At 37.7% G+C, this 14,995-nt stretch overlaps 1 protein-coding gene across 2 annotated transcripts in view; it reads right to left on the bottom strand.

The window, feature by feature from the left end:
* Positions 1-14,995, bottom strand: part of LOC107758303 (abl interactor 1-like) — a 69,547-nt gene that overhangs the window by 39,419 nt on the left and 15,133 nt on the right. The window contains exons 2-3 of one of the 2 annotated variants that reach the window (XM_016576027.1): positions 14,006-14,015; positions 13,216-13,383 (exon numbers count right to left, since the gene is read on the bottom strand). In XM_016576027.1, coding sequence (XP_016431513.1) covers positions 13,216-13,245 — 30 coding nt within the window. In that variant the 5' untranslated portion in view covers positions 13,246-13,383; positions 14,006-14,015. Of the gene's footprint in view, positions 1-13,215; positions 13,384-14,005; positions 14,016-14,995 lie in introns of those variants that run through there. The other variant, XM_016576021.1, reaches the window with a different exon arrangement.

The following is a 14,995-nucleotide window of genomic DNA, read 5'->3' as shown; positions in this document are numbered from 1 at the left end:
CAAACTTTTTTTTTTTTTTTTTAAATCAAGGACCCCTTTCATAACCCCAAAACCAACAAATAACAAGAATGTTTTTGATGCATCACTAAAAGTCTGAACAGAATTTGTGGCTTTCATAAATGTATATTTATTGTCAATTGTTTTTTTTATATAGTTGCTGATTTGGTTCTAATCACTTGCTGTGGTTTTCAGTATTTTTAGGGCTTTATGTAAACTGTTTATTTTTGTTTTCCTAAATTCTGTGTCTTCCATAAAATTTTTGGGGATTCAATTTTAATTTAAAAATTATGGTAATCAAACAAATTCATACAACTATAACAATTTATCTTAAAATGTAACCAAATAAAAAAATAAAAAAGTATTTTAAAGAAAATACTGCGTTTAAATAAATAAATTAGTAGTACTTTAAGAAATACATACTATAAAAAAGAAAAAAAAAACATATTTTTGTCAATATATTCAAAACTGAAGTCTTTTTTTGTTTTGTAGTGAAGACCTTTGAGTTTCTATGTGTATTTGACAATCACAGACACTAGAACATATCATGTGACTGACTTTTGAGTGAATTTGACCTGATTTTTTTAATCCAAATTTCACGACATTCCGTGTTACACAGTAAATGAAATTTTTCTGACTATAGATTTTGTGATTATGTATGTGTTTTCCACACTGAGGATGTCATACGTCTCTATATTTTTGTTCACAATTCAGGAATTTTCCATGGACCCTCTGACAAAACCTCAGTCTGAGAAATTCTGTCCAAAATAATCTACTCTACAAAACACACCTGTCATCTTTATCATAAAACACACACAGGAAAATGATAATGTATAGCTCTCAGAAGAATATGAGAAAATTCACTCACAATGTAATTACGCCATTGCATTTTAAGGTTGATGAATGGCTTAAAAATCAGCTTTTCAATTCATTCTGACTATCTACAGTCTATCCAAAGGCCAAAATCACAGACACAAAAGGCTGACACAGTGAACTCTGGGTATATATATGAACAGCTCTGCATAACTTGCACTCAGTAGTACTAAGGTTTCAGCTTCTCATAAAGGCTCAGTTTTACTGATTCCTCAATTAGGCTTCATGGACAACAAGTTTACCAATAACATAGCATACAACACCAATTCAAATGTTTACTGCCGTTCGCTCGATCTGAAGTCTCTCTTTCCATGCAGTGCTGTCAGAGGGAACAGTACTCTCTCTGGCACACGAGACTGAGTACAGATGCGGCAGATGAAAGGCCAGCAGTGTCTGTAGCGCAGACACACAGAGGATCCCATTCATTTCTCAAAGACGTGGAGTCAGAGCAGCTCCAGCTCCTATTCAACATCAGGAAGAAGGAGGTTTGTGCACTGAGCATATACTGAAAACTTTTGATATAAAATGTAAAATACAAAAATATCCAGTTCAAATTAAGAATTAACTGTAAAAAATGTTGTGACATTGTGTCAGGTATTATGGGAAAACTTACAACTTATAACCATCAAATAAAGGGATAGCTCACCCAAAAATTAAAATTCTGTCATTAATTACTCACTCTGGGTACATAATATGAACAGCTCTGCATAACTTGCACTCAGTAGTACTAAGGTTTCAGCTTCTCATAAAGGCTCAGTTTTACTGATTCCTCAATTAGGCTTCATGGACAACAAGTTTACCAATAACATAGCATACAACACCAATTAAAATGTTTACTGCCGTTCGCCCGATCTGAAGTCTCTCTTTCCATGCAGTGCTGTCAGAGGGAACAGTACTCTCTCTGGCACACGAAAATGTGAATGGACGAAAAATTGATGTAGACTTTAGAAAAGTGCTATTAGTAAAAAAGCAGCAGCTCTTTTTGGAGTGAGCTGAGCTCTACAATCAGCAGAGCAGCTGGTGTTGGGGAAGTGGGAGGGCAGCGCAAACTGACTTCATCTCCTTCCTGTAAGCTGAAAAATAGATGTGCTGAGTCGCTACATATTGCACAATGTGTGGTGGTCCAACTTTATCAAATGCCCTAAAAAAAACAAAAAAACAATTACGTGTGCCATTGTTTTAGATGCAAGTATTGAGAGCTTTCTCCTGATTGACAAGGGTTAGGGTTGAGCAAAATGCCTCGCCTGGTTTCAAACTGGGAGTATTTCGACATCATATGTTGAAGGCCAACCCTGCTGCCAAAACAGATCACATGTACACTCCATCTCATTCACAGTTATTCCTTGAGCCCTGAATGGCTTTCACACATTGCTAATCAGCATGTGGATCTAACTAATTACAAATCACAGTAGGTCATCTGAGTTTGGCAAGACTGTATCTGTTCTATAGTCTTTTGAAGCCAGACTTTAGAGAGTTGGCATGAAGTCTGGTCCACATTGCAGCTTATTCAGGCCAATAACCACTGACACTGATTAATATGCGAAACGACCAACCGAAGGTGGTGGTGATTTGAACGCGATCGATTTCGAAAGCGAAAGTGAAACCGTAAAAACAGCGCACATAAGAGAGCGATTGCATGCTTTCGCGAGCGTCTGCAATGGCACGCTTCCCACTCGAATCTGGTGTAACCTGTGTAAACTAGTAGGTGTGTTCGACTTGACGCGGACTGACTGTGCAGACCGATCGGTGTATTACAGTACCACAAGCTATAGAGAGCAGACTGCTCCGTACGCTTTCGAATCACTCTTGCGGATGTCAAACACATATCGATCTGCGCCGCACCGCTTCTAGTCGAGCACACCTAGTGCTGCAGGCTTATTGGCCCACGGACGTTGATGAGATTAACCCCTTAAATATCGAAATTTGGTACCGAACGACAAGATGTTTTTCATTACTCGATGGTATCGAGGCAATTCGGTCGCTGCCTAAAAAGTATCGAACTCGATACCCAGCCCTAGTGATATCACAAATCCCAGAAAATATGCGTTGTATTCCAAATGAGTCGTTCGTTGTAGTTTTTGAAAAGTGATTTCTGTTAAATAAAATATCTCCTTTTGTATTGGACTTTAAGCTTTGTATCTTTGCAGATGTTTTTTATGCTCAAACAGCAACATTACAGACTAACTAAAGTTGAAAAAGTGAAAAAGCATAATAGGACCCCTTTAAACATCACTGTAAAAGTGGGAAATGGCTCTCATCAAACTTGCTTCTCTCTGTATGCCAAAAGGGTTCAAAAGGGTGTGATTTGTGTGACCTAAACAATCTCCACTAAGTTTGTCCCTATAACATTGTTTTTAGCAGTCAATACTAATATCCATATTTACATGATTTTGATATCTTGTATTGAAAATCACTGGGAAACCTGTTATTAAAAATGCTACAGAACATTTTTTTTTCACAAAAAAAGTTAATATTGATATAAATAAACACATTAAACAATGGAAGATAGTCCAAGTATTTGTCAATTAAATAGTAGTAAATAAATTCAACTTTTAAACTTTCTTTTCCAATCAACAGGACAAAGATAATGTAAATCAAATAAAAGACAAAACAATTTGGCAAGTAACTGCATAATTTTTAGATATAGATTTAGGTATTTTTAGGTTTAGTTATTGTAAATTTAATTACGCCATAGTTTGATTGAGAAGCAAATCTGTAATTAAAATAAGCAGCTTCTCCAAAAATAATCATTAAACGCAACAACAATTACTTTCAATTATTTATTTGTATGAAAAGTAGTGTGTTGGTTACTTTGCATTAAAAAAAGTATTTTTTTTCATCACCATTTGAGTGAGAGTGTTGTCTCTCACAGACACAAGCATGCTCAGAGTGAAAAAAAAGATAGAAGTCGCATACATGTAAAGATAGTTGAAATAGAAACAGTTAGAGATTGATTTAGGTATTTTTAGGTTTAGTTATTGTAAATTTAATTACGCCATAGTTTGATTGAGAAGCAAATCTGTAATTAAAATAAGCAGCTTCTCCAAAAATAATCATTAAACGCAACAACAATTACTTTCAATTATTTATTTGTATGAAAAGTAGTGTGTTGGTTACTTTGCATTACTTTGCACTTTTGCATCACCATTTGAGTGAGAGTGTTGTCTCTCACAGACACAAGCATGCTCAGAGTGAAAAAAAAGATAGAAGTCGCATACATGTAAAGATAGTTGAAATAGAAACAGTTGTGCTAGGTTTAAATGGTTTTCAGTAAATGACAGAATATATTTAAAGCACCTCTGAATAAGAGTGTGTTGACATTAATAACAGCATTCAGACCAAGAAGAACATTTGACCAGACATACACACAGCCATGCTATTACTGCATGTACTATTCACAGAACACACAAGCATATATGCATATGAGCATTTTAAGCAGACGCTGTCAAACAGACAACAACTGTGTACCAGACGTAGTCGGTACTAGGTTCTACTGAAGAGAAAATGACATATATTATTTTTGTTTGACAGAAAACTAGGCACTAATTTCTTAGAAATGTACAAAACTTTTATACTACTTTCAAGTGAAAAAAATAAAATAAAACTGTCACGTGGTATAAAAATAAATACATTAAAAAAAGTCATGTGGTGTAAAAAAACAAGACAAAAGTAATAACATTTTTGTTAAACATCTTAATCATCATTCTCAATCATTTGTGAAAGCAAACAATTGGAAATATAATTAAGTAGTTATTATGTTTGTTACTCTCACATACACGAAGAACAGGACAGTAAAATAAAATGCTATCTGTTCAATATTTTTCAATGTGAAGTGTATTTGAAATGTACAAATACAGCTTATAAATGTGAAAGTGAATTTTATATAAATCATAAAAGTGAATTTTCCAATTGCACTGTGGAGAATACACAGACAAGACGCGAGATGCATTGATAGAGGTCAGACAGACAGTTTCGCTTCAGCATTTGACAGGAAACAAAAAAAGGCGTTTCAGCAGTTTAATGAAGCGACCCCAGGGGTGGCATGGCTTCCGGAAAAGCCAGCTATGCACAAACAGACAGATGCGTTGCGCATATCTTTAGGCGAGGGCTGAGTAACAGTGGCCTGTAGCACACACCCTGAGCAAAACACACACATATACACAAACACAACCACTTTGTGTGGTTATGTCAGTAAGATTTCCATGCTAGTGTTTAATAATAGCGTAAAACCACACGATTATTTCTGAAATGAGAAAAGGACCACACCCTGATGTTTGGGTTGCTTGCCAAGTTTTTTTTCTTTTTTATTATTATTTACTCTCACAATTTGAGACCCACAGCAGGCTAAATCATTAGTGAACCATCATTTGTAGCACATAACCAATACAACACAGGAGAAAACAAACCACGCATGCAACAGAACATGTGGCATGGCTCTTTGTCGCATATGCAGCACTGAACAGAAACACTTGGTGATTAAAAGCAAGAACGCAGTTCGGTTAGTTTGGATTGCTGCTCACTAACAACATTCACAGCTGAAGGGTGAGGACATGCGCTCCTTTCACAGATTTACGGCTGTGTTATGCTCCATCTGGCTTTGGCTTCTCTCAGACAGGGTGACCGCGAGCATCTGTGGGCTGCTATCTCTGCAGCAAGCCAGATGAATGCTTGCTGTAAGTAATATGAATGAGAAGCCAGCCTTTTCAAAACTGAGCCTTTACTTTGCAGAAAATGATTGAAAAAGTCTAAGAGTATATAAAAGTAGATGGTTGCATATTACAAAAGTAAAAAGTTCAAATCAACCTCATGTGACAAAGTTAAAGAAACATCTACATGCTGTACATACAAGTGAAGCCTTTAGCCATACAACATAAGTGCAAAATGAACTACAACTTAGTGGAAAACCAAACAGATCAGGTCTCCTGAACATGGACTCCATGTGGACTCTCTGAATCTAAAGGATTTGAGCTTTCCAACATAGAACAGCTAAGACTAGAGTAATCCGCTGAGACAAATATAATCTCGTCGCTCCTGTGTGAAAATAATTCAAGTGCACAAGGTTAACATGTCCAGATTAGACACAATAAAGTAAATAACATGAGCGAGGTTGAGGAATCGACGGAGGACAAAAGAGACTGACAGACAGAAGTAGCTACATACCAAAAGTCTTAGCAGAACCATTGAGAGTCAAATCCCTCACAGCAGTACTATTGTTATTTAGCTAATTAGCGGGCACTAATCAATGCCCTTTAACATATCCAGTAGGCCTGTTAGAGGGATTTCAGTTTTGGCATTGAAATTTGTGGTAGCTCATGTTGCTTTGTAATAAATAAGTGATTCGTCATGCAAAATAAGACAAGGAACATGCATTAAGAAAGTTATTTTGGGGTCATTTTGACTTCAAGTGGCCTGAGAGGAATAAGGTGCCTGCCCTTCATGAAATCAGGTAGGCCTGATAGGGGGATTTCAGTTTTGGCATTGAAATTTGTATGGGAAATAATCAGATTTCACTGTTATTAGTATCGACTACTGAAAGTGATAATATCGGGACAACTTACGTCACTTCTTAGTACATACTCTTGGTGCGAATGCAACCCTTTAAATGGTACTGGGAAATAGTTCGCGCAAAATCGTCCCAGTACTTTAGTACTGTACATTTAGTTCTGGATTTAGTTAATGAAAACCTTGTGTCAAGCTTCATAGTGGTTCTTTTCAGTCGACTGACAATATTGAGAGAGAGAGAGAGAGAGAGAGAGAGAGAGTGTCTTCAACTAAAAACTATGCTCAATACTCTCAATATCTCTGGAAATTTGTGTGGAAATTGCATGGGAGGTTTTCATTCCAGAATCAAATCACTGTAGTCAACATCAGTTTATGGGGACGGTCTAAACAGCACCCCAATGCAATCCAATGAACAAAAAAAAAAAATCACACGATTGACAGAACTATCACATTTTGCTATAAGTTTGATTGCATCAAATAATAATTGCTGTTAATAGTGTTCATCGTCTGTTTGATTACGTCTTTAATTGATTTTCCGTACATTTCTGCCATATGGACATAAGCTGACAGTCACCACTGATAAGCTACCACTAAATATTGTAGAAACTTAATTTGCTGTAAAGTTGCTTTGCAATGATTTGTATCGTGAAAAGCGCTGTACAAATAAACTTGAATTGAATTGAATGGAACCACTGGCCCCTACATAACCTTTTATTCCAAAACGACACATTTTGGCCATACTTGATTGTCAAGAAACACAGGGGAGGCAGGTCTTCCATACAATCCCATATCTAGAGCTCAATTTCCTGTTTGTATGAAACTCATGTGCCAAGAGCACACAAAATGGAGTCAGTCAGGAGAGATGGAGACAGACAGAAAGAATTGCAGTTAATCTTGCTAACTCAATGTGCGAGGCTAAGTATTTACATTTCACATGCAACAACCAAGTGTCCAGAACCTCCTTGGATGGCATGATTTCTGCAGTCCCATAAACTATAAACCTGCACTTTGGTGAAAATGAACAGAGATGCAGCACAAAACAGAGCTTTAAGCTCATTAGAGGATATTCCACAGCATAACAAGGAATAAACAAGTATTGTTACATTCTAGACAACTCAGAACTTGGAATTCTCCTACTAACATCCTACTTGAACATACTCAAAGACGGATATGCAAATTGCAATGTTGGAATAGATCAATCAAGCGCATTTTTGGTGAAAAGAGGGAGATGGTAGAAGTTTTGTAGTCCTCGATATTGGACTCGGGTCTTGAGAGCAAGACCATATTTTCACGGTCTTGGTGTTATCATGAACTTAGAAGCATTTGGACTCAGACTCGAGAGTACTACAATGCTGCAGATACGTTTTGTGGTCTGTACTGACTCATGTAGAGGTTTTCATGACACTGATGCAAAACCAGGCTTCATTCACCCCAAAGGAAAACATGTTAACACCGTCTGAATCATTCAGACCCTCTTCAGGTCTCTGTCTTGACTTGGACTCATCCTAGTCTTGGAGGTTGGACTTGGACTCAAATGAGCTGGTCTGGAACACAGCATGACGGAAACTCTTTGAGGTTGAAAATGGTTGTGTAGATGATGAGCATGTTACTTCATTTCTGTTGAAACATTATGAAGACAACTTTTTCCTTTGGAAAAATGTTACTCATGAATCATGCAAACAGTGAACATGTATTAAGACGGGTTAAAATTGGATGTCATGTCGACTTCAAGTGCCCTGAGAGGAACCTATCATTCTGAGTTAATGGGAGACCATATACGCTGATGGGATATGCTTGGAAACATTTCCAAGCATGCTGCTTCAGAAATCCATTTAGAGTTGCCTTTACCTCTGTAGCTCCTCTGAGATGCAACAGATAGACATGGATTTACTCGCAGCTATGATGAGGGAAAACAGCAAAACGAGACTCCTTGTGTTCTGCCAAGTCTTCAGCTGGCCAGACAAAGCGCTGACTGTTCACAGTCTCTTAGAAGCCTCTTCATGTGCTGGTCTAGGTAGCAGCACTTCAGCCTCCCACGCTCAGGGTCAGGGCCGGTTCCAACGTGACATATCCGTGATAACACAACTCTAAACATTCAGTGTGGAGCTTCGATAAAAACAGTGAACCCCAGGGCCGGCTTGCTGGCCCATTAGTCTGCTGCATTGATGTTCTAATCTAATTTGGCCACATGCTGTCAGTGCGGTCTGTCTAATAGGCAGACAGAGGAAGAGGAAACAGTGAGAAATGCTGTAAAGACAGGAACATCCTCTGTCAGCAAAGCTCTGGGTGTGCCTCTGCCGAGAGATTAGAGCCACTCTATAGACATTAGTCACCTTCCAGTGGAATAGGGCAGTCATAACTAGGGTTGGGTACCGAAAGCCGGTACCAATATGTAACCTTTTTACTCCACAACACCAGTCAAATGCTTCCTTTTATGATCTGATGTGGCTTCTTGTCACAGAATGAGGCAGAAAATATGTTCCATAGGCTACTTTAAAAAGAATACATCGATTAGCAATAAATTAGGGTGATCATACGTCCTCTTTTCCCTGGACATGTCCTCTTTTTGGACCAACAAAAATGCTAACTCTAGCACTCTCTATTCTAATGCTACTTCTAATTTTATCTGCCTGTTTTTTTTTTTTTATTAAAAAACCTCTAACATTTGCACTCTCTATTCTATTTCTGTTCTAATGGCCAATCCATCATTTTTGGGGGGAATTTTTATTTATTTATTTTATTTTTTAATAAATATCGGTTCAGGCACCGTTTAGGCACTGGAACCATTTTAAAAGTATCGATTTGGCACCGGTATCGAAAAAAACAACAACAACGATACCCAACCCTAGTCATAACTTATCTGCAGCAATAAGCACTGAGGCTACAGGATTATGGTTTGTTTTTGGAACTACTACTATTTGTGGAGTTGACTAGATGTTTCTTACAGAGAGAATCTTTTTGAGAATAATTCTGCCAGGTTCTAACTTAAATCAGGTCTCTTAAACTATGACAGGGTGTCCAATCCTGCTCCAAAAGGGCAATAGTCCTGCAGAGTTTAGCTCTGACACACCTACCCGGATGTTTCTAGTGATCTTGAGGACCTTTATTAGCTGGTTCAGGCGTGTTTAGATACTTGATTGATGTTTGTGTGTGTGTGTGTAACTGGCAGCAAGCAAGGCATGACACTCCACCACTGTTTTCTGTGGAGTGATTCAGAATACTGATGCATCACTGAATAACTTTTTCCCCCACCTTTAGTTCAACATGCTACGACAGAAAGCTAGCTCACTGACAGCACACTGTTTTTTAACATAACCGTCCTATTATTCTCATCTCCATCTTTGGAGAGAATCATGATTGACACTGTAAGTGGAGGCTGTGTCAAGAGAGAACAAGCCTCTGTTGACCATCTTAATGAGCCTGTCTTAGAGCCATTCATAAAGCCCACTGTCATTCCCAGATACACATACGAATGGAGACGAGGCCTGAAAATACGCTCCACTGTACACCGATTGATCCCATCAACATCTGCCGATTAAAGCTCTAATGTGATTGGCAGATTATATCAGTCTAGTAATTCTGGGTTTAGTACTTCAGTGAGGGCAGTGTTTGTGCTATGAGAGTTAGAAAGACAGAAATTGGTGTTTGTCAAATAAGAGATCTAATTCTGAGAATCTTCAGATGGTTGCAGGTCGTTGACACTGTCATAAGTAGTTGAACCTTCCCACAATTCTGAGTGATGGACAAGAAATGCCAACAAACTGTGTTCTATTACTTTAGTTCTTTTCAAAAGCCTAGTGAGCTGTCTACCTACTGCCACTGCTGCAAACAGTCGGCAGTAAATTATGCTACTTTAAAAAACACTGATTTTGGAAAATAATAACTGCATGCATCCTTTGTGGACAATTCAATACCAGAATGAACTGCAAAAAATGTGAATTTGTGAAACCGGTGACGTCATACGCGTGTATTATGTGTTCAGTCTAGAGCAGAGGTTCTCAATTCGAGTCCTCGCGTACCACCGCTCTGCATATGTTGCATGTCTCTCTTATTTAACACACCTGATAGAGATAACCAGCTCGTAAGAAGAGAGCTCCATGCATAAACTCTGTTCCGAATGACATGGTCTCTACAGAGTGTTCATTGCTCCCTACTCCCTGAGCACAGGAAATCCGTTTAAGTTTACTTCACTTCGGAACATTCCTTCATGGATTTGCGCTATGCCACAGCCTGCAGTGTCTTTACACACACAGATGAAACTTACTAGAGAAGTGTGACATAATATACCTCTGTAAATAAATACAATTTTAAACATAGCTGCAAGCAGCAATTAAGGGACCAAGCACAACAGAGGGAAAATTAAGAGCTAAGCATGACATGGGAGCATCAGACCAACTGCAACAATGAGTAATTAAAGCCATTTTAGAATGATTTTAGTCAAAATGGCTGAAAAATCATAAATATAATCAGTAGTAATACGATTTACTGGTTTATCACTTTTGACCAATGTTATGGTGTGGTCAGTGTGAGGTGACAGTGACACATAAAAAGTTTGGTGTCAATATGACAAAGTGCTGCAGAGTTGCAGCCTCAGTATCAGTTTGGCATCATGCCAACAATTTCATTGATGCATTATTTGAAAACGTTTTGGTCTATGAAAAAAGCTTTTGATAACTTTTTGTCTACATGGTCTGAAGTTGATCTGAGTCAAATTTCGCAAAATGTGGACCAAAGGTCTAGGAGGAGTTCGAAAAATGGTGGATGGGAAGTTCAGCCAATTATGGCATAATTAGTATTGATGTTCTTGGTATGATCCAAGGAATCTATCAAGACACGACAATAGACAAAAATAATCAAAAGCTTTTAGCATTTTTTAAAATTTCAATATAATAATTTTTTAACACAAGGTGGCGCTATCTCAAATCCTTTTTAGAACATGCAGGGGCATGGTGCTGATGGCACATACAGAGTACACCAATGCATTCTTAAAATAGTGTATTTTCTATCATAACATATAAATATACTTTCATGTTTTGTTCAATTATAGGGTCACCAAGAGGCACAATCCCACCACTTTTGTCCTCAGAGTGTGCCCATACATATGTGTGTCAAATTTGATGAAAATATCTAGTTTTGTTTTGAAACTTTGCCGGCTCCTTTAGGGTATCGTGCCAATGACCCATACTGAGTTTAGTAACATTATGCTAATGCGTTCATAAAATACAGCATTTTAGTATGAAATTCAAAATGTATTAAAAAAAAATTGGATATCATTCGACTCGGCTTGCAGTACTGAATCTAATGAGGATTTTATGATTTTTGGGCAAACCGTTTAGAAATTCTAAGCAAAAATAGCAATTGTTCATATCTCCTGACCACTAGGTGGAGTTGTGGCGAAACTGTGCAAGTAACCCCAGATCATGGTTATCATAACACACACCAAGTTTGGTCTGAATACGGCAAAGCGTTGGAGAGATATAGCCTCATGTCTGATTTGGCGAGCTTTTCGTCCAATTCGTTTGCATGGTTTTCGAGAACAGATGGGTCTATCAAAAAGCTTTTGATAACTTTTTTGCCAGCATGGTCTGAAGATATTTGTGTAAATTTGAGTGAAAATCGAATTAACCGTCTAGGACGAGTTCGAAAAAGTATGTTTTTCCAAAAATTCTAAATGGCGAAAAATCTTGAACTGTAGAAATAAAAATTTTGGTGGCCATTTGAGTCTGCATGAGCCAAGGAATCAGAGGGAAAAAAATATTCCTTCTAGACTTTACATTTCAAAGGTTATTAGCATAAACATGAGTGAAACTTAGGACAAGTGGTGGTGCTAGAGAGTCTAAGTTAGACACACCAAATTTTCTGTGGTTAATGTTGAGAATGTCCTCTATCAGTGTGCCAAATTTTATAACTTTCCCGCAAGCGCTTGTATGGGCTGTCATAGACTCAATAGCAGAAGCAGAAGCAGAAGAAGAAATCCAATGGATACAATAGGTCGGTGCCATCACACCTTCATTGCTTGGGCACTAATTCACTCACTTTAATGGCCTTTGAATGGAACATACATGCTCCCCTCGAACTGGAATCATGGCGCAATATCCTGTGATGTCCACTTAGCAGGGCACTTACGGTCGAATAGAACAAACATCTGAAGTGCTAAGAGATGCATACAAAATGTGCAGAGCAGTGGTATGCGAGGACTGGAATTGAGAACCACTGGTCTATAGTTATGCGTGCAGATGCATAGCGTTTCTTTACAAAGGTGACATCTCCAACTACTGGCCTGGCATGCATAATACAGTGATTTTAGTTGTTTTCGCAGATCCACGTGAATAACATTTGATAACATTGTCATCTGCATGCAAAACGTTTAAAAAATGCATGTGTTTTTCCCCCATTTTTAGTACATTGTTGTCATTTAAATGTATCCTGAGTCACCTAGTGTTGTTCTAAATATCAGCTCAGTTGCCTTATGGCCATGGGTTGCAGACCTTTTTTAATGACATCAGCAACTAATGGGTCTGACGGAAGCCTGTAGCAACTAACAGCACCATATGGAAGTGGAATAAGGTTTGCACAAGAACTCCATGGGAGAGTTTTACATCTCCATGATGACCAAATCAACTATAGAGATGCATCTGCGAAGAAGGAGGAGCGGGGGACAAAAGAGGCGACCCGAAAACAAGACAGATATTAACTAGTCAGTCACTATGAGAGACAGACATTCATTCACATGGAGACAGTCCTTAAAGAAAAGAAGCAACTAATGAAATCTCTAGACAGTCAAGGACAAAGCAAAGGAAATGAGATGGTGAGCGAGATATATTAAAAACTAATGTATCTGACCTGAGATATGTGGTTAATGGAGGACTCCATCCTGCGCAGCTGCGAGGCCTGGATATCCAACAACTGCAGGACATTGTTGGCTAATGCATTGATCTGATAGGCCACACTTGCCAGGGACTGGGTGGTGTAGGCTTTGGTCTCCTCCAAGGCTTTCCTCTTATCCTGTGCCTGCAGGTCAAGGTCAGAAAAACACCTTAATTCGCATTTTTAAAAAATAACAGCATTTGCTTTAAACTTACACACAGTCTCAGCCTCAGACAGCACTTCTACGGACCTCCTACAAACTGCCCACGTACCGTCTTGTATAAACAAAAATAACTGGCTAAAATCGTTCCAATCTGCCTGGTTTCAATGTAACTTTCAAGAGACAGATTATGCCAGTTTTAATTCAGACAGGATGAAGGCAAAGTCATGTTTACAGGGTACCATGTTGCTACAGTAAGCAGAGCAATGGTCAAGTCACTGGATTTGACAAAATTTGCAACTTGGGTAGGTAGTGAGCAAACAAAATATTCAATCAAAACTGTAAAATATGCACTATTTTCAGGGCTATGTTGGTACCTATTTGAATTAGTTTCACACATTTGGAATCATCAGAAGTGTAAACATTTCCTTTCTCACATGCTACAGCACTGTTTGATAAACTGCTTTGCTGTGAAGCAGTCTGCTGCTGTGGTATCGTCAATTTCCTGGCAAGGTACGGGGACATATTAATGTGGAATGTTTACAGATATATTTACAACCAGGGGGTCGGGGTCCACCGGGGGCCTCAGCAAACGTCCAAGGGGGCCTCAAGATAACTTAAAATGATTTAAAATAAGACACATACATTTTATATTGTTGTTTTATAATTTTTTGCTAGTTTTACAAAGTTCTAAAATATTTTATTGGGTAGAAATGGATTAAAATTATTTTTATTTATTTATTTATAGGGATGTAACGAGTCACTCAACTCACGATTCGATTCACAATTTTGATTTCACGATTCGATTCACGATTTTAATTTTTTAATTTTTACATGAGATTTAAGACAAATTATAAATTAAATGTGTCCTTTTATTATTGCTTGGACAAAATGCTGCACATTTCTTTGTGAAATTGAAATATAACTAGCCTATAATAATATACTAATATAGCACTTGCATATTATTGCTCTTTTGTTGGTTTTGATTGCTTCTATTGTCCTCATTTGTAAGTCGCTTTGGACAAAAGCGTCTGCTAAACGACACAATTTAAATATAATGTAAATGTAAATAACAAAACTAAATTGAAATTTTAAAACAAGCCCCAAATCAAATAAATAAGTAACACAAATAAAAAAAATCTCTTCATATAAACAAACTAAGGTTTTGTCTGTGCTCTTTCCATTTAAAATTAGAGGCAACCACTGCATTTTAATCATGATCCAAACAAAGATGCTGCATACATGCAACATGAGCAATTTTTTATATAAATTAGATTGTATAATTTCGAAATTTGAAGCAAAAACAGAATGGTTTGACTTCAGTTTTGTGAAACTATACATAAAAAATATCTGCATGAAACAAACAGCACAGACAAGCTGAACGAGATGCAGATGCACTCTCTGCCAGCAGGTGGCGCTTAAAGAGTTTCCTTAGTTTCGGCTGTAAACAAAGCAACTCTGCACTTATGAACTTTAATATGCATTATACAGAGGCAAGATGAAAAGAAAAAATACCATCTAAACTATTCTAAAGACAGTAAGTTCCCCTCAGACACACATTCATATAAACTCCTACCCCTAAATGAATCACGATTT

This window comes from Sinocyclocheilus rhinocerous, unplaced genomic scaffold, assembly GCF_001515625.1.
Source record: "Sinocyclocheilus rhinocerous isolate Xijiao unplaced genomic scaffold, SAMN03320098_v1.1 scaffold1213, whole genome shotgun sequence".
NCBI classification, from domain to species: domain Eukaryota; kingdom Metazoa; phylum Chordata; class Actinopteri; order Cypriniformes; family Cyprinidae; genus Sinocyclocheilus; species Sinocyclocheilus rhinocerous.
This window is presented reverse-complemented; position numbering and strand designations above follow the sequence as displayed.